This window comes from Rasamsonia emersonii (assembly GCF_000968595.1).
Source record: "Rasamsonia emersonii CBS 393.64 chromosome Unknown ctg1118621760111, whole genome shotgun sequence".
Taxonomy (NCBI): Eukaryota; Fungi; Ascomycota; class Eurotiomycetes; order Eurotiales; family Trichocomaceae; genus Rasamsonia; species Rasamsonia emersonii.
This window is the reverse complement of record NW_013563178.1, coordinates 26,753-49,162: the sequence shown is the minus strand read 5'-3', so window position 1 is coordinate 49,162 and position 22,410 is coordinate 26,753. Positions and strand designations below refer to the sequence as shown.

The window sequence follows — 22,410 nt, the reverse complement described above, 5'->3', positions numbered from 1 at the left end:
ATTTAGGTGTCATCAAGTACGGAGTAATCGATTTTCAGGTCCGTGTAATGTACTCCGTACTGGAGGACCATGTGACACACTTTCTATCTTGATTTTTCTCCAGAGAGGAGGAAAAAAGGAGATTTTTGTGCAACCCTACATAACTGCTAACCTATCGTAGGTGTGTGGGTGTTGTACCTCAGCATGCGCAGCTTCCCGAAGGAGGGAGAGAGGGTATAATATTTAATGGACTCTCCAAAATTAATTAATTAGTTGATCGTCTCCCGTTTCTGTTTTTGTTTTCTTTCTTTCTTTCTGTTGAGAGCCCTAACTACCTAATTTCTGAGCACTGGACAGACGACAGTTCCGTGGAACCAATTTTTTTACCCCCACAACTCACCAGAACCAGAAATCGTCGGAGAATCGAGTTCGAGTCGGCCAAGCTGTGTGACTCAGTCGTCGACTTAAGTACAAAGACTCGACTACCTAGCTTCGAGAACAAAGACCCCCCCTGCCTTGCCTTGCATTGCATAGCATAGCATAGCATTGCGTGAACGCCAATGACGATGAGCTAGCTCGCTAGCTACCGAACTACTTCACGAACAGTGAGTGGGTTGGTTGGTTGCTTGTGGTAATCAATCAATCAATCCAATCGTCTGGTGGAATCACATAACTGGGTGGCTTTTTCATCTGTTCTACGTCTTGTTCTTTTTTTTTTTGTTTCGTTTCATATGTATTTGACATCGACATAATTGTTGTGGGGTGAACAAAAAAAAAGTTATCAATCAGATGGACAGGTGAATGCGGAGTATATTATTTATTACTTCCACAGTCTCTCATCCGATCGATCTCCATTCCGTCCAATTCTCCAAGTCTTCTTCCTTTTTTTTTCTTTCCTCGTCGCCATCCTCGCACAATTAATTGAACACAGCTGTCCGTTGCGTCTTGCGACAGGGGACCTCCTCCAGGAGGACCCCTACGCGGAATAATTCAATTCGTGATGGCGGATCAAACAGAAGTATCTATACCTGTGCCAGTACCTGTCAAAGACGGAATGGTGAATGTGAATGAGAATGCCGTCCAAGGAAGCAGTCGCGATACCACGCGAGACTTTGTCAGGAATAATGACCACGACGACAACGACGGTCATGTCGAGAATGGCCCGGAGCCGGACCTGGCCACCATCGACCGCATTTACCGGTGCGTTATGCTATCACAAACTCTGTCTGTGCGACGATCGCTGACACTGCTTAGCAAACTCGATCGACGCATCATCCCCGCCTTCTGGGTGCTCTACTTCCTCTGCTCCGCCGTCCGGTCCAACGTCGGGCTGGCCCAGACCATGAACGCGGACGTCCACCACGACCTGGGCTCGATCCTGCATCTCACGCCGCACGAGATCTCCACCGGCCTGGCGCTGTTCTACGTCTGCTACGTCGTCTTCGACTTCCCGTCCAATCTGATCATGACGCGGCTGAGTCCGCATGTCTGGATGAGTCGCATCGTCATCAGCGTCGGCATCATCGGCAGCTGTTTGGCGGCCATGAAGGCTGCCTGGAGTTTCTAGTCGGTCGAACCTTACATTCGTTTCAGTGCAGAAGGTTAATTGCTAACGATTCGTCTGTTGCCAGTCTCCTCCGCTTGCTCCTCGGGATCGTGATCGCCGGCATGTGGCCCGGGATGACATACTATCTGTCGCTATTCTACCCTCCGTCTCGAATGGGGAAGCGCATCGGGCAGTACTTCACCGCTGCGCAGGTCTCTGCCGCCGTGGTCGGCCTGGTTTCGGCCGGATTCCAGAAGATGGACGGCGACCGCGGTCTGGTCGGATTCCAGTGGATGTTCCTGGTCTACGGCATCGTCACCATCCTGCTCGGTATCGCCTTGCTCTGGTGGCTCCCGGACCGGCAAACTCCGCCGGGGGAGCCGACTCCCCAGAAGCGAAAATATCTGCGATGGCTGCCGCGAAGTCCGCCCGCGCTCACGGGCCGCGACGCAGAGATCCATTACCACAATCTGCGGCGCGTCTACCACCAGCCGTCGTGGACGCTGCGGGACCTGGGCCGCGTGCTGCTGGACTGGCGAATCTGGCCGCTGCTGATCATGTACTTTGGCGTCGTCGGAGTCGGCAACAGCACAGAGTATTACGGCACCGTGATCATCGAGGCGACGAACCCGTCGCTGAGCGACATTGACGTGAGCCTGCTCTTTGCTCCGATCTGGATTGTAAGGCCGTCAACCTGTAGTCGGTTGATTAAATTGATTGATTTACTGACTGATTTGTTGCAGATGGACCTGATCGCCATCCTGCTCGTGACCCCCCTATCCGACAGATTCCACCGGCACCGCGCGCTCTTCTTCTGCGTCCCGACCTGTCTGCAGATCCTAGGCCTGCTGCTGACGACCTACGCGGGAACAGAAACCAACCCGTGGCCGCGGTACGGCGGGCTGCTGATCGTGGGGTTCGGGCTAGGGCCGACGGTGCCCATCACCATGGCGTGGACGACGGAGATCTTCCAGCCGCGACACGGCGAGGTCGGGGTGGCGGCGGCATCGGCGCTGGTTTCGGGTCTGGGAAACCTGGGCACCATCCTGACGACGTACGCGCTGTACGCGGGCTGGCCGAGCGACTACGAGGCGCCCGGCAGGGCCAAGTACCGCAAGAGCAACCTGGTCATGGTGGGCATCCTGTGCGCCAGCGTCCTGGCGGCGGTGGTCATGCAGTTGCTGGTCCATTTTGTAGACGGGTCGTCGTCCTCCTCACCCTCGTCCAGAGCGATGATCAATAATGCCAGCAGCGCAGGAGATAGAAACACCCTCGACGGCGCCGCAAAGAGGGAAGCCGAACAGCGCGGATTATTCACCTTGCCGTTGTCGTGGAGGAAGAAATCAGATTCGTCATAAACACACACATAGACACGTGCACATACACAAGAAATCAAACTGATGAGATGACAAGACGAAAAGGAAAAGTAATGAGCATGAGCATCAGCATGAGCATGGCATGAGCATGAACCATCCAACCGCCACGTCAACATCACATATATGTTAGAAGGGAAAAAAAAAGAAAGAAAACAACAAGGCGGAGAGATACTCCATACACATAGAGATACATTAATGTATGTACATACATACATACACATATAGACAACAACAACAGAATAGATAGATAGATACGGTATACCTAGATATGTACTGTACATACCTATCTACCTATTTACCTCTCTCCCTCCCCCTTGCAGAAATTGCAGAATACATTCTAATAATTACTCAACAGATCGGAAGACAAAGTATGTGTCACAATCTGTGTGTTCATTCAATACATCTTGATACATACATACATAGGTCATAGATCATAGATCATAAATAGATAGATGCCAAACTAAACTAAATGAAACGAAGAGTTTCATAAATCAAGTAAGCAGTAATAGTATATGAGTGCTGAATGAGCAAAGTCACTTAGTTTAGTTTGTCTTCGCTAACTGCGCATCGTATTTATACCACACTACACATTATTGTTATTAATCTGTTCAGTAAGTAGATACCCATATATATCGAAGATAATTATCTACGAAGCATAGCTCTGTAGAACGACATGGCAGGAAATAATAAATTCCGAAACCAGGTTACCTATCTATGCTAGGGCATTACACATGAAAAAAGAAAAACATAACAACCCGACGACAACAAGGAGAACGAGTCGAACGAGTCTCGGCAGCAGACCAAGCGGAAAGCACTAAAGAAAAAAAAATCCCACAGGGATATATCGTAATCATAGCAGTTAAAAAAAGAAGAAGAAGAAAAAATCTCTCTACTCGCTGCTGTATCGATCCTCTTGTTCTACTCCCAGTAGACGCCGGTGGGTATATGGATAAGTGAATTTTTTTTTGTTTAACAAACAGCAAAGTCAACCCGTTTAGGCACCACCGCAGAGCTGCACCAAGTCAGTGATCATCCAGTCAGACGAGTATCGATCAAACTTACAGTCTCAACAATGATACCAGTGACCTGGTACGGGTCAGCATTGCTGGCCGGTCGTCGGTCCTCAAAGTAGCCCTTGCCATCCTTGGCCACCTGGCGAGGAATACGAACGCTGCCACCACGGTCCGCAACACCGTACGTGAACTTCTCAATGGAGCCGGTCTCGTGGCGGCCAGTAAGACGCTCCTCGTTGCCCTCACCGTACACAGCAATGTGCTCGTGGTGACGGGCCTCCAGCTTCTTCATAGCAGCCTCGATGGCCTTGAGACCACCCTCCTCGCGCATCTCCTGCGTCGAGACGTTGGTGTGCAGACCAGCACCGTTCCAGTCGCCAGGGATCGGCTTGGGAGCGAACGAGATCTTCACACCGAACTCCTCAGCAACACGGTGGAGAATGTAACGAGACATCCAGAGCTGGTCGCCCATCTCAATACCCTCGCACGGGCCGACCTGGTACTCCCACTGGGACGGCATCACCTCCGCGTTGATACCGGAGACCTTGATACCAGCGTACAGGCAGGCCTTGTAGTGAGCCTCGACGATGTCACGGCAGTAGACCTTGCCAGTGCCGACACCGCAGTAGTAAGGACCCTGAGGACCGGGGTAACCGCCCTTGGGCCAGCCGTAGGGCCAGCCGTCGGGGCCAAGGAGGGTGTATTCCTGCTCCAGACCGAACCAGAAGTGCTTGTCGGCGTGGGCCTCCATCAGCTTGGCGGCCTCGTGGCGGTAGTTGAACTTGTTAGGAGTGCCATCAGAGTCCCAGGTCTCGCAGAGGACGAGGATGTTGTCACCCTTGCGGAAGGGGTCAGGGAACATGGCAACAGGGCGGATGTAGACATCGGAGTTGTCACCGGGGGCCTGGCCGGTGGAGGAGCCGTCAAAGTTCCACTCGGGGAGTTCATCGACGGACTTGACAGGCTTGGGGAGGGTCTGCCAAAGGAATCAGGGCGTCAGCAGGCTTGTTTCACATGGCAAATGGAACCCTTCCTGAAAGCCAAGAAGGCATGGTCCCGCGCGGCACCGCCAAGCAACGCCAGGGCACCGCAGCAGGGGCCTGCCCTGCCAATCCAAGGCTTATCGGAGGGTTAAATGGATCGAAGAATGAAAGAGATAAGAGAACACGCCAACTGCAGGAGCCAGCCACGATTGGCCTGACACCTACTTGGGGCGCGCAACCCTCACTCTGGGAGAATCCACGTGGGAAGAAGGGGCGAGGTAAAGCCAATGCCTACCTTGGTCTTGGAACGGACACCACCGACGGAGTCGATCCAGACATACTCAGCCATGACCTTGCCCTTCTGGTCAAGGCTCATGTACTTCATGAGCTGTTGTTGCGAATGGCGGGTCAGTATCTTCACATCAGGTGAGCGCTTTCCTCAACCGGGGTCGGATGCACGCACGTTTTCCGTGTTGGAGATGATGGTCGAGTCAGCCTGTTGCAGTTGCGACGTCAGCGACCAGATCCCACAATGCCGTTGCAGAGAGCCATCATGACAGTGGAAAGGAACGCGCAACTTACCATGGTGACTGTGTATGTGTGTGTGCGATGCAGATACGGAGCAGATAATGAGTCGAAGTGGGTGGAATGCAACGAGCGCACCAGCTTAAGAGTGCTCGAGCAGCAGACAGAGGGGGCAATGAAAGAAGGGACCTGGAGAGAGGAGAGAAGGTCCGGGAGGACACTGAGCGCAGATATTAATAGCGTATGGGGGAGGACCGCAGCAAGCGAGAACTGGGAGAAGACAAGGGAAATTTTGGAGGGGAACGCAGGCCTGATGAATGAGCGACGGGCAGGGCAGGGTGGGGGGGGGGCCCGGCGACGGCGCCATGCAAACGATAAATTTTAAGCGCGGGCGTCTCGGGGCTAGTCCCCGGCAACGGCGCGTCCTGTCAATACGGTTCCGATGAGTTACTTTCCAGCATGTCGCGCCTTCGTTTTCTAAATTCTGCCAGCCCTGTCTGCGCCCGGTCGAAGGTAACTGAGACAAGGACCGCCATTCCTGCGCCGCAGCACAGGACACGGCCTGCCGGAGCAACTGGGCTGGCATGCTCTCTCGTCCTTCTGCGTCATCAGGGCGCTCTGTTCTACGTCTGTCGCCTCCAGACGGTTCGATCACTCTGGAGTCCGGGGCCGCATGAGGGGTGCTGGTGCTGGCCACACGGATCAAAGCAATTGTCATGCCATTTACCTTATCAATATTATCATGACTCGATAGTCACAGTCACCGTAACTGGCGTTCGTGTAATTCTATTACCAGGCCGCCCAATGGCCATGTCGCTTTAGTAGGGTCGTCGCGCGATGTGCGCCGATAACGCTTGGCCTCGTCTGCCCAAGGGCGGGCTATCGGACGAGAGGCCAACCTCCGCCGTCGTTCCTGCGTTGGATCCCCCACGCCGGAGGTCTCCTCCAGACGTCACTACTACCGTCGACTTGCAGGGAGCCATCGTCGCGACGCTGCCAGCATTGACCGTACGATTACCGGCGTAATTTGGGGGATTCTGCGACGGCGTCCGCGAGAGGACAGGCACCCCGCCATCGCCCTCCTGTCGCGTGGTACAGCGTCCTTTGGGCGGCGTATGGCTGGCTTTCTGGAAGCCTGGATGACTCCACCGACGCCCCCATTGGTCGACAGCCATACCGCATGTTGTGGGAGACCCGGAAGCATGCTCTCTGTCCAGATCTGCGACGATTCTCCCGCCCAACCCTGCGAAACAAAGTGCCCGGAAATAGAAATACTTTGACACATCGATTCGAGAGCACAGCGTGGCGGCAAGAATTCTTCTGTCTGCTGTGGCGACCCCGGCCGATCATCTCGTAATGGACCCAGGAATTGCTGGCAGGCACGGGGCGGTTGCCGTCATTTTGCCGGAAACACATACGTAACGACGCCCAGGCAGGACAGCGGCCATTGGGCGTGGCGACCCGAACCGCGGGCGCACACGGAGGCGCTGGCAGCCTCAGGGCTGAAAGGCCCCGACACCGGCGCGACGATCCACAGGCGCGCACGGAACAGGAAGCACGGTTGTCAGCACGAAAATGAATTTATCCTCGAGGGAAGTCGTAGACTCGTACAGAGTAGTGGCGGCAGTTGGTTCTTAGCGTCCGATCTGGGATCGTTCGGGAGAGCCAGCCACTCACAGTGGAGCCCAGCCCGTTGGGAGCTGCCCGGCTCGGAAGACGATCTGCTGCGCCTCATCCAGCCCTGCGAGCATACTGGTGGGAGAATTATGTCTCATAGCAATCCATCACAGAAATGATGGACGTGCATGCCATGGCATCCAGCAAGAAATCGCGCATCGCAAATGGCAGTGGAATCGGGATGGGGGTGGTCCGGAATGGGGTGGACGGTGAGCCGGAGAGGCTCTAGCCCGGGTCGGTTAGGGAGCATGCCTGCCAGAATCGGCAGCCGCACCTGCCATCCAGCTCCAGCCTACAGCAAGGAAGGAGCGCACACGCGACCCGTCTGCTTACAATAAGTGATGATTACGACGACTCACCGCACCGACAAAAGCAGCTAGAAAATCGAGTGCGGAGAAAGCGTAGCATCTCCTAATCAAAACAATTCCTAATTTCAATTGAAAAGAGTAAAAAAAAAAAGGGCGCAGATTGGGCTGCAGAGCTGCAGAAGCCAGAAGCCTCTTTCTGAGCTGACGATTCGGTCGGTGTGCAGGCGCTCCCACCCCGGTTGCCGCGGCACTTGGCTCGCCCCGATCGCGCCTTCCTGCAGCCTGCAACGCCGGCTCAAAGCCAAGACAGTTCCTTATCGCCGCCCGCTCATTGGCCGGCCCGACTTCGATGACACATTGCGCTGACTGACGCCGGGCCGATGCAGACAGCGCTTAGGTAAGCATCTGCGTGGCTAAAAAAAGATCATCCCAGAAGGGAAGGCGATGGGAGAAGTACGGAGTATACTCCGTACAGTATGCTGTTTTGTAGGCTGTCGAATCTATCATCCAGCTCTCATGCCATTCCACTGTATACTCAATTCGCGAACTGAACGACCATTTTATATCATGGAGTTTACCTTCAAAATGACACCAGCAACCACATTCCGACTCAAATCGATCAGCTACATGCAGACATTGAGGTACTCATTTCTCTCATCATCATTGCTACTTCAGAATGAGAAGAAAAAAGCAGGATCTGCGCGATATGTAGTTGAATACTTTATTTCTTTTTGGGTTATTATTAACCCTCGCCCCAAAAATCTTTGGTACGCAACGACCGTATGAGAAGATGGTCGATCAAAGACATATCAATTCATAGAATGCATGTACACACTTGCATACTGTAGAAGATGCGCCATTTACATTCAGACACTCCAATCCGCAGTACAAATAGGACAGATAAAAACAGTAATCTGGGGCAATGCTACGATACCGCCCTATGCAAGGGATACGAATACCGTGGTATCATACCTAGCTAGCATTTGGCAAGCAAGTGGACAGGCAAAATTCTCGATATGTTTTCAAAATGACAGCAGTCGACGAAATAGCATGTCCGTGGCCAAACAAAACACCAAGGGGGCGTAATAGCATATAAAGTCGACTACGGCTGACTGACCCATCCAGAGATTACCGAGATGGCTCGAGCGCTGGTCATGCCTGTCATATCTAGGGCTGACTACGTAGTACAAACAAGGCCTTACCCCTGATGATCACCGTCCGGGATCGACGGTGCAGCCCGGACACGCCGGCTCGACCCCGGATGTTGATTAGATTAGTTAGATAAGATCGTAGACTTATCGACCGATGTCGTCTGCGGGCTGTCCGATCACGTCAGCCCAGGTACCGACTACCTACACGGCAAGCTGGAAGCTGTGAATCCATCAGGCGGTTTCCGGCCCAATAGTAACAGCGGTAGGAACGTGGAAGCCTCGCGTCTCGGATTATGACAGTTTCCACTCCACCGTTTCCGGGTCTGATACGCTGAATGTATCAACCCCTCGTCACGGCTCAGGTCCACTGAATTTCAAGGTTTCTCGATCATGTCTAAAACAACAGATCTTATTGGCAATGTGCAAACAGTGTTGTCATAACCATTTCCCGGAAAGGATCGCCTTTTTCACGTGCGATGCTTCTTTTGTAACTGCCCCAGCACCCATTCCACGAGCACTCCAAGATCTTCAGACGTCTCAAGAACTCGACTCAGCTTGTTTTGCATTTCTCGCGCCTCAGTTCTGTCATCTTGACTATCTTCACTGCCCGCAGACTCTCCATCCAGCCCGGTAAGCTGGGCGACGGTGACACGGCCATTCAGCCCGATCTCCAAGTTGATCGCGATTTTCTTGACATTCAAGCCACTCGACGATGCTTCCGAGGGACGAGCCTCGGTGTCATCAATGGCCGTGAACAGCAGCATTATGAGTGGTGCTTGTCCGATCTGCGTTCGTAGAGTAATATCCACCCTAACATCGTTACTGAGTGGAGATCCGAAGCGTGAGCTTCTGCCAAGTGTGCCTGCACTTCGTAGTGTCTCGTCCGAAAAAATCTCCGACGCATCGCGGTCGGCAGGTGCATTAAGTAGAAAGTTGAGAAGATCTTCATTGGGATCGTCGTTGCTGAGCACAGTGATATGATCATCCTTGGAACGTGAGGACCCAGAAGCGGACGAGTTCACTTCCTTGGGCGTTCTCGACCTGTGTTTTGACGTCTGCTTAGCAGCATCATCACTGTGACTGCTGGGAGGAGGGAAGATCTTTTGGATGAGGGTTGCGAGCAGTCCATATTGACGAAGAATCTGGATGAAACGGAATGTTAGTCAACCTGCCATGCCTCCTAGGCCGCGAAAAAACATACCGGGAAAATGTCGGCGAGTTGCCGTGGGTGTGAGAATGGGAGATCGCGCAGCGTGCGGCCAGCCACCGCCTCAAACGCCTGAAACGTATAGCTATGATGTTTACGAACCGGTCGCCCTTCCGAATCGAAGACTAAGACCGATTTCCTGCGTCTTCTCCCACCAACTTGCGGAGAACCTGCAGACTCGGCAGAGCCCTCTTCTGCGGCATTAGGCACCAGCAACCCATCGTAAGTCACCGTCTTGAATTCCTGAGGCAACTGCAGTCCCAAATGTCGATAGATATCCGATGCTGCTAAGATCGGAACATCGACAGGCGGCTCCAACTTGGCAACGAAACGACGGTTAGGTGTCCCGGATCCTACCATACCAGAATCCACTGCCATAGGGTCGGCCTGGTTACCATTGACAGATGAAACCAAGGTCGGCGGGGGATCGGCCCAGTTAACAAGCGCAATGTCCGACTCAGTGGACTCTGTCAATACTTCGGCTCCAACCCAATCCTTTGACACGCGAAGGGACGGAAACCCTGTTTCGCACTCAATTGTAACGCTTCGCACCTTTAGTTGATCTTCTTGGTTGTCTTCTAAGACATCTTGACGGTCTTGGTGGCCAGCATCTGAGGGCTTCTTCTGTTGCTTCGCATCCAGGAGCCGATGTTGCTCCACCCAGTATTCTAAACCCATGCCAACCCGTCCGTCTTTGTGCATAGTAGGCCGCCCAGTCCATCCCCTGCACAGATGCTCATAAGTTCCTCGATATATCCCACGCCTGCTTTCTTCTTCCCATATCCTTCGAAGGCTTTCATAGAGACCCTCCACGGCTTCAAAGCAGTTGACTTCTTGACTGAGTTTATCAAGCCTCGCCAGCCTTTCAAGGTTTGCATGGAAGCCGCTTAACGATTTCCAGACTCCACGTTCCCGTTCCTCCGGCGATAGAATTAAGTCTTGTTTTAAGACAGCGGTAGCCTCTTCCCGTCGTTCACCCTCCTGCGCCTCCGGTGTGGCGTATTTGAGGCTCACGTCCTTCACATTGTCTTCACCTGGGTAGAATTCTATTTCGAGGTCGACAGAATTGCCGGCGATGCTGAGACTGTCCTCTTGCCATATCGATTCGAAGCCTTCTAATTGACCCAGCCGCTCGACGGCTTCCCTGCTCACGCCTCTGCCTGCAACTCGCGTACGAAGAAGCTGAACCACTTCCTCGATGTTCTTCCTCCTCTCTTCGTTGTGGTCGCGTGGACCTCCCAGCCCAAGAGCCTGCATCCCTAAAGCGTGGATGTCACCTTCATTCATCCCAGGGCCCACAATACCATCCTGGTTGGCAGGAGACGGGCTGATTCCTGCAAAACTACCGAGAGCTAGAAGCGCTGAAGGTGAACTAAACGTGACTGGGTCGTCTAGAGAGGTGTTTGCAGCGAGCGGAGTAGCATATTGATGGGAAGAGGTGCTTTGCTGCTGACCGTGCGCATGCCCAGAAGCAGATGGGGTCCTGATTGATGGCGACTTATGTGACAGAGGCCGGCCCATCGGCACTGCAGAAGGGCGAGGTGACGAAGTCAGGTGCGTGGGAGTCGCCCCAGGGTTGGGCTTGGAGGATGGAGTGGCCATGGTATTGGTCCTTCAAGTGTGACTAGTACACAAAAACAATATGTATTCAAGTCGAAACAACAGGGGTATCACAAAAGCAAAAAAGGAAGAGAAAATTCACATGTATGGAAATTGGAGCTAACAGAAAAGCCAGGTACTTCTGGAGTCGTTGACAGTCACAGCAGCAACAGGTAAAGGATCCGCCTACGGCTTGCAACTGAACTCCATGTCTGAATGTAACTTTTATAAAATGGGAAAAGTAAACAGAAATATAAGAGGTATTATGCAAAGCCTTGCAAGAATAGGCCCGCCGCTGTCTCTTTGAAATTGATTAATGCCCTTCGACTGGCAAGTACATGTAGCTCTAGACGCCTAGAACAAAACGCGAATAAGCTAGCCGCGAATTCGATTACGGGAGTTTGCTCTGTTTGTCTCCGCTCCACCCGTCATATCGTGCATTCAGAGAGATTACTCTAATTCAGCGATTTCACAACAGCTTCAACTACCTGTTTTTCTACCTTTTTTAGTTGTTTTATTGGTACTACTATTGTCAATCGTCTACGATGGCAACAATATTATCACGAAGTCATCCAGCGCTCAGGGCCGCAAGATGGACTCGGGTCCGCTTTGTATCTACCCTCGAAGGACGCCCTGACATAGTAAGAACAAAACAAACCAACTTCAACTCAGCAGGACAATAGCTAAGGAGCAATTATTAATTATTTTTAAACAGTATACATTCCCCAATGCCTCACCTTCAGGCGGCTACCTTCTCTCCCTATTACCTTCCGAACCTCCAAAACCAGAACTGGCGATCGGCACAACAACCAAACTCCCACCCACGCCCGACTCATTCCAAGAAAACCCGTCGTTTCTGAAGATACTACAGGAGGTCCTCTCGGAGCATGCGCACGAGGACCCCGAAGTTAAGGCCGAAGCGAAGGTCATGATCTCGACTTCGGGCGCCAACCTGGGCTCCGGAGGAGTGTTCTTTGCGCCTCAGCGCGGCAAAAAGCGACCCGGGTATGGAGGCGGAGGCGGTGCTGGAGGTGATTCCGCCGGTGGTGCGAGTGCCCAGGGAGGCTTTGGGTCTGGTGGAAGGGGTGGCTGGATTCACGTATCGGACAGCCGGAGGCGCCCGGAGTATGGCCGGATTGCATGGTTGGTCACGAACCGTGTGCAGGATTCTGATTGCTGCCGTTTGCTGACTCGATGAAAGGCCGGAGGATATTTTCGGGAGTTTGGAAGTTGACAACCAGGGAGAATTCGTTGGAAAGAATGGCAATTATCAGCCTAGCGGTAAGCTTGGGCTCCTATAACTGCATGAAGAGCTGCCGATCTGACACACACCAGGCACGTACAGAATTGTAACTCTCAATGGAATGTGAGTATCTCAAACGCTCCTTTTTTTTTGTGGAGAAAGCTAATACCACACAGACTCGGCTTAAGCCCATTTTTGAGGGAGAAACTCGTGCAGAAACTCCGCGAACTGGAGCGTTAAGACGACTATTTCCTGCAAATATCATGGAGAGGTTTCTGTGATATTGTATCATATGAGCACAGATCTGGACTTCGAATGTTTAATTTCATGTGCGCGGCGTGGACTATTGTCCAGGTAAGCAACGGTCAGGCCTGCCTTTTATACTCGAACCTGACGGAGGAACAGACCGAGTGATAGACAGCATCTCCATGCCGGCTCCTTTGGTTGTTATCCGGGACTTGGTCACACTTGAGTTCTCGATACCCATCCAGTGTATATTAGTGTATATTACGATAACCTTTATTTTTAATGATCCACCTGTTTTTTTTTTCTATCACAAGCTTATGACTGTTATGTGTACGACTCTCGATCTGAGGAATCTGCATTTCGTTGAAGAAATGAGTATAGACTACATATCACTATGAATTCTCAACCTGATGACATAAAAGATGGGAGCAAACTACGAGGTTTAACTGCGAAGATTGGTGCCACCAAGCTTATTGTGACCATTTTTCCCATTCTGGAGATGGACTCGCTGCCAATGACTTTAAGTTATCTTAGACGATGTCGCCAGAAAAACTGAAAAGAAAAAAAGAATAATTGAGAACATAACCTGCGCCCTATCCAGAAAGGATATCACACATAACCTCAAACCGTACCTCATAGCAGGGCTAATATACAAGTAGACGAATAATCGGTTGAACCAAAAATAAAACAATAGTCAGAAAAGAAAGAAAGAAAAAGGACAATAGAACATTGGAAAGACGCCTGCCAGCGACAGCATGATCACTTTTTGAAAAAGTTCGTTATCGGCTGTGAACCATCGCTGCTGGCCTTCTTCTTGGTAGCATTCATCGCTTTCCCGCTCGGCAACTTTAGTCCGCTTTTAATTGGGGAAGACCCCGTTGGTACCTCTTTCTTCTCTTTAATAGGCGAAAAAGGGCTGGTGGAGGTTTCCTCCGTCTTGACTGCTTTCGAGGCTGCTGCTACTTCGGCCGCATCTTCCGGCAAGCGTTCCCGCTTGATGCCTCGTGGGGATTTCAGCTGCTCATCGACTTCTTCCTCTTTGGGAACCGGTTTGGGAGCATTGTCTTCACTCCACTCGTGGTCTTTGGTCTCTCGAAGATCGGCTTTGGCATGGAGTCCCTTCGATTGAAGCTCGTCCTCCTTGTCCTTCTGTTCGCCCTTCTTCCCCACATTGGCGAAGAAATTGGCGATACTCCCCTTCTTCTGCTTGCCGTCGATCGGGAGTATAAAGTCTGGAGAGTCGTTTCCCACTTTCCCCACCTCTTTCGGGACGGGATAGCACTCCAGCTCGCCCTCGTACGGCTTCAGGATAGACTGCAGCTCCTCGGTCCACGTCGTCCGCTGGGGATCGAGCCATTTCATCATTGCATCGCTTCCCGGTTCAAGGATAACGGGCATCCTGTCATGGAGGAATTTCAGGTATGAATTTGAGGACGTGGTGATGATGGTGTAGGTATAGAGCTTCTCGTCAGAACCTGTGACGATAAGACAGTCAGCCAACTACCCTTCAGTCGTTCACTTCAGACAAACAAAAAGAAAAACGGATATTGCAAACCTTCATATGTGACGCAATCCCACAGACCCGCAAAGCACATCAGATCGCCGTCCTTCCGCTTGACGAAATGCGGAATCTTCTCCTTCCCACCGGGACCCTTCTTCAGCCATTCGTAAAAACCTTGGCAGACGACGACGCAGCGCTTCCGTTTCTTCATCGTCGTCCACATGCCTCGATTGTCGATCAGTGAGTCATCGCGACAATTGATTGTCCTCATCATCGATCCGTAGTCCGGCTGGCGTTTGGTCCAGAACGGGATCAGACCCCATCTCATCTTCTGCAGCTTGTATTTGATTCTCTTGTCCTCATGCTCTTTATAATCTGCCCGCTCGTCCCCCTTGGTCTCTTGTTGCTGCGCGTTTTCGTCCTTAGTGGCGTCATCATGTCGCTCGTCGCCGGCATCAGCACGGTAGACCACGCCATAATTACCCGGAGCAAAGTTGTAGGTCTCCCTTATCTCCTCGTCGTCCGGCGCCTCATCCACTTGCATTCCATTCTGCTGGAGACGGTTGCGAATGTAGGCTAAACGCTAGCAGACATGTCAGTCAGGACGCGTCGAGCGCGAATGAACAGAACATACAACGCCTAAAACATATCGACCACACATTTCGGGGAAGTAATCGCATACAAATTAGCGACGAGCATGTCAAAAGAAAAAATTATTAGGAAGAATTGTTCCAATCGCAGGATTATGGTTATTCGCGTCGCGTTAAACTTACCCAGCACCCCGCTGCGATTGGACGCCGACGTCATGCGGAGACATCCTCGGAGCTTGGACCAGTTAGATTGGCGCTTCTCCTGGCCAAGTCAACTGCGATTGACTTCACTTGCATTCACCTTTAATTCAATACACGGCGCAAGTCGCCCATCGTCACCTCTTTTTCTTCCCCGTGAACTACATTATACGGGGTAAGGCTATGGGATCAAATTAGTCTATGATTGCTGAATAACGGGAACCTCCAGCCATGCTCAGTCGAGCGTCGAGGCGCTTCTGCGCCTTCAACGCTCCCACGATCAGGGTCCCTCAGAACCCCCCTTGTCGATCATTCTTCAGTGGCACACGTCCATCAATACGAAGCAGTAATAATAAGTACGACCGGCCACACGCGACACGGGTTTTCATCGCATATCCTCGCACGCACGCCCGCTCATTGACCTTCGTCCAGCGTTTCCGCCTGGGATTCCGCGAAGCCTCGAAAGGGATATGGCGCAAGAACCCGATCCTCTTCCCGCTGGCCATCATCTCGCTCATTGGAACCAGCGCGCTGTTTGCATATATTGTCTACGTCCAGATCACGGAGGTGAACCCACAGTACCAGAATTTCCCTCCCAAGGTCCGGCAAGCGCTGAAGGTGGCTATCTACTACACGGATGTCAAACTTAAACCTTCCACGGCGCTGAAATTGTACAAGGAGGCGCTGCGGCTTGCCGCGGAGGAGGGAATGCATCCATACTCGGATGAAGTGTTGGGCATCAAGCTTAAAGTCGCTGACATGTTGGAGAAGGCTGGACTCATCGAAAAGGCCGTCAAGGTTCTTGAGCAGACGAAGAAAGAAGCATTGGCGTGGGTGGAGGAAGGCCGACGACGAAAAGATTTGAAGGACCAGCAAGCCGCTGGCAAGACGGACTCGATCGCCGTGACCGACCCTGACGCATTGGAAGTGGAGCAGGCGGCAAAAGCGGCGGAAGAGGATGAAGAGCGGCAGCGGAGCAAGGTATTGAGAAAAGTGATAGGGATGGAGTTGGCGCTTGCGACGTTCTATGACAGCGAGCAGATACAAGACAAGAAGAAGGCGGAAGCGGCGCAGGTGGCGGCGGTCGAACTGTGTCTCAAGGAGATGCAACGGCGGCAAGGCCTTGGTCTTCCCGTCGTGGTCGACGAGGCGGACGGGACGTGGCTGAGTTCGACGGAGGTTGCGAGCGTCATGAACGATCTGGGCCAGACGTACCTGCTGCGGGAGAAGGCGCAACTAGCGCTGCCGCTGTTCATGCAGGCGCTTGCGATGATCCGGGAAGCGGAGGGGACGACGCCGACGTGCAAGCAAGTGGTGCTGCTGAGTCTCATCGCATCCTCGATGTTCAACCACCCCCACAGGCTGGAGCTGCTGAAAGACTCCAAGAAGGGTACGGCGAAGCAGTCGCTCGAGCAGATCAACGACGCGACCAGCCAGTGGGCGACGAAGACGCTCGAGGTCGCGGCCAGGGTGCAGCCACCAGTCCGGGACGAGAGCTGCGACAAGGGCTGCGCCTCGGCGGCCACCTACCTGGGCGACCTGGCGCAGTTGCGGCACCAGTGGGACGAGGCGAAGGGGCGATATCTCGAAGCAAAGAAATTCGCCTTGGAGAGCGGGGATGACGAAGCCATTAAAGTGGCTAACGATTCCTTGGCAAAGTTGGAGGAGGATCGGAAGAAGCACGACAAGAATTAAGGAGGAAAACGAAAAATCGATCCTTTTATTTTTTGTTTATTTGTCTTTGCTATGAAATGAAATGGGTATAGAACGTGTTCATCATGTACTGTACAGTATGGGAACAATATAGAGAGGTATGTATGTATGTACGATACATGCAGGAGAGAAAAAAAGAAAAAGAAATAAAAAATGCAATACCATTCACGCATCACAGTACAGGTCCAGGACTACTACTTCTCTGACTAATGTGACTATAATGTCAGCAACCTTGGAACAAGATAATAAGGTAAAGTTGCCTTTACCTTAGTAAGAACCACTCTATTGGCAGGCCACATCCATGGTGCCTCTACAGTACCTGCATATATACAGTACCAGATCTATATGAATATATCTATATTCATATATTTTAACGATGGCCCTTCGCTCTCTGTCTTTCTCTATCAATCCATACTGAAACGATTTAGAGCCTCGTATCATCTGCTTTTTTTTTCGGTCAGAGGATGTGTAGGAATATAAAATTTTTAGATGCTTTTTTTTTAGGTGTATAGTAATTAGAACATCACATGGCGTTCCCTGGTCACTCCGGATTTTTGATGACAGATCGAGTAGTAACGTTTAAGCTAGACATGTCATGGAAAGGGAAAAACCTGAATCTGATGGAACTCCGGAAAACATCGACCTCACTCAGATCAGTCCCCGGTCACCGGTCCCCCCCAGATGTCCAATCCAATTCAAATCAGTCAATTGGCTTTCATTTGCTCATCGCTCATCCATCTCCAGTCAGTCAATCAATTTGACAGATTTTTCTTTTCCTTTGTTTTTGGTTCGTTCCCTTTGTTCAAACTCCCCGCTCCTGTTTATGCCCGCGACATCACACCCCAAGCGCGAATCTTGTTGTCAGTGTAACCAGCAAACAGAGTCTGGCCGTCCGCACTCCAGGCCAAGCTGACACACTCGGGCTCCCGGCTCTTCTTGCCCTTCTCAACGTACTCCGGCTTGAGCTCGTCCACCTTGCTCTTCTTCTCGAGGTCGAAGATGGTGATGCTGCTGCTGGTGGCAGCGCACAGCCAGTACCGGTTGGGAGAGAAGACGAGCGCGTGGATCTCGTCACCGGCCTGGAGGGAGTACAGGTGCTTGGACTCGTTGAGGTCCCAGAGCATGGTGGTACCGTCCTTACCACCGGAGGCGCAGAGAGAACCATCGGGAGAGATGGTGACGGCGTTGATGTAGCCAGTGTGGCCGATGTGGTCGGTCTGCAGGCGGCAGGACGCGAGCTCCCAGACCTAGACAATTCAATCAGCTCATGGCCAAAGCCTCTCAATTCCTTCAACACAACAGAAAATGGCAGTAAAAAAAAAAGTCCATCAGGGCATGTGGTGATTTTTGTCTCATGGCCGCGAAGGGCTCTGAAGTAGCAAATACGTAATATGCAAACATCCTCTGGACTGAATAAAGAAAAACACAATTCCCGCCTTGAATTTCGACAGGTGCGTACCTTCACGAGCTTGTCCCAACCAGCGGACACGATAACGGGGTTCTGAGGGTTGGGGCTGAATCGCACGCACGACACCCAGTCGGTGTGGCCCTTGTCGGTGATGGTGTACTTGCAGTCGCCCAGGGTGTTCCACAGCTTGATCGTTCGGTCACGAGAGCTAGAGACGATCTGGCGGTTGTCGGCGGAGAAAGAGACGGACAGCACGTCGCTGGTGTGGCCGACGAAGGTCCGGGTGGTCGTTCCGGTCGAGAGCTCCCACAAACGCAGCGTCTTGTCCCAGGAGGCAGACAGCGCATAGGCACCGTCGGACGAGATGACCTAGCAGCCAGTCAGCCGGGAAGAATTCCTTCCGTTTTGCCAGACTCTTCGCTTCAAACACAGGTTCACGTACACAGTCGGAGACGATGTGGGAGTGGCCGACGAGGCTTCGCTTCGGGTAACCGTAGGCCTGCTCGTCACGGGTGAGGTTCCAGATGATCAGGGTCTTGTCGCGACTGCCCGAGAGCAGCATGTTGGGGCTATCGTCGCACGGCAGTCAGAAAAGAATCCATTCAGTTGGCGATCATGGCGAGCTTACTTCTCAAGCGAGGTAGCCAAGCTGGTAACCCAGCCATTGTGGCCCTCGAGGACGCCACGGAGGATCAGCTGCTCAGCCATGATCAAGGTCGGGGAACAATCAGGGAACCTTGAGACGGACAAGGGAGGAGGAAGGGTTGGAAGGGCTGGAGCGATGTCGTTGGACTCTTGCCGGCTGGGATAACGATTATTTTCACGGAGGGGACGGACGGCGACGAAAGAGCGAACAGGGCAAGCCCTAAGCGCACTTTGCTCGGCCTTTGTGTGGCTCCGCCGTGCCCTAACAGCCGAGCGTGCTGACTAAGCGCGAGACAAACACGCCGAATTGGGCAGCTGACAAACAATCATACTCCGTAGATGGTAAATCAGAAGCCTACTGTCAAATGCACGCTGAAATCAAAAGAAAAATCAGTTCGTGCACATCCATCATGCGTCTAATCATCCAACCGTTTTTCTTTAAGTATATATCCAAAATATCTCGTTCTACTGAATAACAACATCTACCACGGCGGAGATCTTCTCTTCCAGGACGACCCGTTTGCCCTCCGTCAGCGCTCCCTCGAGATCTGCCGCGCGCGTTACTCGCGTGGTCCACAGGTGCCCGTTCGCTGCCGCCTTGGCGACTTCGCCGTAGTTGGGCCCGTCCGCTTCGAGGGAGATGCCCAGGTCTTCGTTCGACGTTGCGTGAGCAATGCCCTGCGGATGGACGTCGACGATGCACTGCCGCGTGGCCCGCCATCCGCCGTTGTTGAGAATGACCGTCAGGAAGGGGCAGCCGTGTCGGTGGCTGGCCCAGTAGACAGCCGTCGGCACTGAGAAGACAAAGCTGCCGTCGCCGGTGATCATGCAGACGAAGGGACTATCGTCATTGTCTGCAGATTTACGGCGAATATTAGGCCGGTCTGTCACGTCGTACAGTGCCGTGGCAAGCTTGACGCCAATTGCAGCTCCCCCAGCCCAGCCCAGACCGCTGCCACCTTTGGTGAGGTGGGATCCCGGGCGAGTGAACTGGAGCTGCTCGCTGACGGCAACCTGGTTGGTGACTGAGTCGGTAACGAAGATGGTGTTTGAGGGCACCACCGAACGGATCGTGTGACAGAGAAAATCGACACTCGAAGGCGCATCCGGTGTCTCCAGGATTTTCAGCGCTCGGTTCAGGACGAGCTGTCTGCCTTCGGCGAAGGACTGTTTCAGGGACTCCCATCGCGCGTCGAAGATATCCTTCCTGGAGAGGAATATCTCCGACTGGGAGATGAAGTGGTGAAGCTGCGACAATGCGGAGGCACTGTCCGCCAAGAAGGTGGCGGTAGCACCAATGTCGAACAGGTTCATCTTTTCCTTCCGGGGATCGAGGTCGATATGGAAGATCTGGGCAGCTGGCGACGGCCGGACTCTGGTCGGGATCCATGGCACGTCCGAGTCCAGGACGAGAATGACATCGGCATTCTGCACCGCCTTGGCCGCCCCTGTTCCACGCGTCACCCAGGCAGGATGATCGGCTGGAAAGCACACTTCACGGATCTCCGAGTCAAACACCCTGATCCCTTTGACCAGATCGGCCAGGGCCACCAGATTCTTCACAGCTTGGTGGTTCCGCCCCAGGTATCCTGTGATGACGAGGGGCGCCTTAGCTTCGATGAGAGCATTGCCGATCAGTTCAACGGCGTCTGGAGGGAGACCTCCCAGTCTGCATGATGGAATGGGCCTTGGACGAGGCTCCAGGGAGTCGATCGGCTGGGCCAGAATCTCCCGGGTGGCCGTCAGGTAGACAGGGCCCGGAGAACCGGTGGTGGCCATCAGCACGGCCCGATGGACAACGGTCTGGACATGCTGGGCGGACTTGATCTCGGCACTGTACCGGCTGTAGGGCACAACCAGGGCGGCCTGGTTCGGAACGTCCTGATACCACTGGACATGCTCGGATCGAGAGCCGACAGCCTCACCGTGCAGGGTTGATGGCGCCACACCGGCAAAGATGATGACAGGGGCACGCCCACTGGAGGCGTTATGCAGACCCTGACCCAGGGCGGCGGTGCCAACGTCGACATGGGCAATGACGCAGGCTGGCCGGTGGGTGATTCGCGCGTAGCCGTCGGCAGCAGACATGGCCGCAAACTATGACGGTGTCGGTGTGGGTCAGCACGTTCTTTTCGAACAAAAAGAGCGCACTACTCCGTACTTACTTCATGCTGAAACAGGACCATGCGGGGGAATTCCCGCTTCAGGACTTTCTGTCTTCGCACGTAGGCCTCGATGATACTGGGGTGGTCGGAGCCCAGGACGGTAAACAGGTAGTCGACGCCGGCCTGTGTCGTATCAACGTTACATGTGAGCGAAAGGGGGAAGACAGGTGCCGACTGGACGCACCTCGGCCAGAGCCTCGAGGAAGGCATCGGCGACGACATATGGCGGTGCTGCCTCTGACGGCTGGGCAGGGACAGACATGTTGTCACTGAATTCTGTGTCTGTCTATGAATGAATGGATGGATGGATGATCTATGGATTATCTGATTGATGATCAATTAGATATATCCAAGAGTAGAATTCATTCGAGGGAGGAACAACGGAAAGAAAGCTTAGTAGCTTACATGTAGAGTGTCTCAGCTGGGAGAACAGTAGTCAATATTAATCTCCTGCATAAGAAGAGTTATTATTATTATCCGATCAGAGCTGTAGACATTAAATGTCTTCCAAACAAAACGGAGATAGACTTGTTTAGTTGACATCGGAGATATACATACTCTACGTAGGTAGGTAGTTGACCGTTGTGCCGACTATCCGAAAAGCACGTGCCCTCAATTCAGTTTACATACGTCGTCGACATGTCAGTAGTAGTAACGGCAATTCTAACGGAACTGTCTATCTGTTTGTTAGGTAGGTAGTTAGTCGGGGAGATAATAGCGGGGATAGCTATGTCTGTCTGTCTACCAGCAAGGGGGAGGAGTCATGCTGTGCGCAGTAATCATTACTCGTACCTGACTCCTGACTGAGCTGAGACATTATTATTGACCACTGACCATTAAGATGCCATAGTCGAGAAGAGGGTGTGATCAGATAGCAACAGCAATTGTAACATCGGATACAGAACTCATGCCCCACCAAGCTGGCAGGCCGCAGATCAGGGCTGGGTACGTACGTTTCCATTTTAGGAATAGTCCTGCCGCCCTGCGCGTCAACAAAAATACCGCAATTGTACGGAGTATTCCACCTCGTGCTTTTCGATAGTACAGAGTAAATTTTGCACGTATTTACATGATTCCCTCTGTGGATCTCACAGACTCAACAGTCCCCGCTGGTCGTCTAGTTGGTTATGGCATTGGACTGTAATATCCCCCCATATTGTAATCCAGGTGTCGTCGGTTCGAATCCGACCCAGCGGAGGGTTTGTGCTTTGAATCTTCATACTCGGATCTGTCGGCCCTGTTGTCTGGCCTGTTCTTGTGTTACTCTGCTACTCGGACAGGATTGATGACAGAGCTGATGGATCCGAGTATGAAGTCCCTTTTCTTTTTTTTTAAAA

The 22,410-nt window shown here is 52.6% G+C and overlaps 7 protein-coding genes across 7 annotated transcripts; 3 read left to right on the top strand and 4 right to left on the bottom strand.

Annotated features, from left to right (window-relative positions):
• Nucleotides 1-979: 979 nt before the first annotated feature.
• Nucleotides 980-2,883, top strand: T310_4374 (uncharacterized protein; the record flags this gene model as incomplete). Its single annotated transcript, XM_013472745.1, has 4 exons — nucleotides 980-1,179; nucleotides 1,234-1,465; nucleotides 1,573-2,205; nucleotides 2,269-2,883. 4 exons carry the CDS (start codon nucleotides 980-982, stop codon nucleotides 2,881-2,883), a joined length of 1,680 nt encoding a protein of 559 aa, XP_013328199.1.
• A 1,012-nt stretch (nucleotides 2,884-3,895) lies between these two features.
• Nucleotides 3,896-5,482, bottom strand: T310_4373 (Glutamate--ammonia ligase; the record flags this gene model as incomplete). The annotated part of the gene is made up of 4 exons (XM_013472744.1): nucleotides 3,896-3,913; nucleotides 3,964-4,890; nucleotides 5,193-5,312; nucleotides 5,480-5,482. 4 exons carry the CDS (start codon nucleotides 5,480-5,482, stop codon nucleotides 3,896-3,898), a joined length of 1,068 nt encoding a protein of 355 aa, XP_013328198.1.
• Nucleotides 5,483-9,025: 3,543 nt separating this feature from the next.
• Nucleotides 9,026-11,367, bottom strand: T310_4372 (uncharacterized protein; the record flags this gene model as incomplete). Its single annotated transcript, XM_013472743.1, has 2 exons — nucleotides 9,026-9,700; nucleotides 9,760-11,367. The coding sequence occupies 2 exons, from the start codon at nucleotides 11,365-11,367 to the stop codon at nucleotides 9,026-9,028; spliced, it is 2,283 nt and encodes a 760-aa protein (XP_013328197.1).
• A 542-nt stretch (nucleotides 11,368-11,909) lies between these two features.
• On the top strand, nucleotides 11,910-12,847 carry T310_4371 (uncharacterized protein; the record flags this gene model as incomplete). Its single annotated transcript, XM_013472742.1, has 5 exons — nucleotides 11,910-12,005; nucleotides 12,080-12,507; nucleotides 12,566-12,645; nucleotides 12,700-12,730; nucleotides 12,784-12,847. The coding sequence occupies 5 exons, from the start codon at nucleotides 11,910-11,912 to the stop codon at nucleotides 12,845-12,847; spliced, it is 699 nt and encodes a 232-aa protein (XP_013328196.1).
• A 765-nt stretch (nucleotides 12,848-13,612) lies between these two features.
• T310_4370 (DUF159 domain protein) lies at nucleotides 13,613-15,015 on the bottom strand (the record flags this gene model as incomplete). Its single annotated transcript, XM_013472741.1, has 3 exons — nucleotides 13,613-14,328; nucleotides 14,409-14,937; nucleotides 14,989-15,015. 3 exons carry the CDS (start codon nucleotides 15,013-15,015, stop codon nucleotides 13,613-13,615), a joined length of 1,272 nt encoding a protein of 423 aa, XP_013328195.1.
• A 358-nt stretch (nucleotides 15,016-15,373) lies between these two features.
• Nucleotides 15,374-16,837, top strand: T310_4369 (TPR domain protein; the record flags this gene model as incomplete). Its single annotated transcript, XM_013472740.1, has 1 exon — nucleotides 15,374-16,837. The coding sequence occupies one exon, from the start codon at nucleotides 15,374-15,376 to the stop codon at nucleotides 16,835-16,837; it is 1,464 nt and encodes a 487-aa protein (XP_013328194.1).
• Nucleotides 16,838-17,676: 839 nt separating this feature from the next.
• T310_4368 (Acetolactate synthase) lies at nucleotides 17,677-21,890 on the bottom strand (the record flags this gene model as incomplete). The annotated part of the gene is made up of 11 exons (XM_013472739.1): nucleotides 17,677-18,102; nucleotides 18,315-18,632; nucleotides 18,706-18,832; nucleotides 18,892-19,190; nucleotides 19,395-21,005; nucleotides 21,074-21,196; nucleotides 21,258-21,342; nucleotides 21,479-21,523; nucleotides 21,632-21,664; nucleotides 21,704-21,749; nucleotides 21,866-21,890. The coding sequence occupies 11 exons, from the start codon at nucleotides 21,888-21,890 to the stop codon at nucleotides 17,677-17,679; spliced, it is 3,138 nt and encodes a 1,045-aa protein (XP_013328193.1).
• Nucleotides 21,891-22,410: the final 520 nt, after the last annotated feature.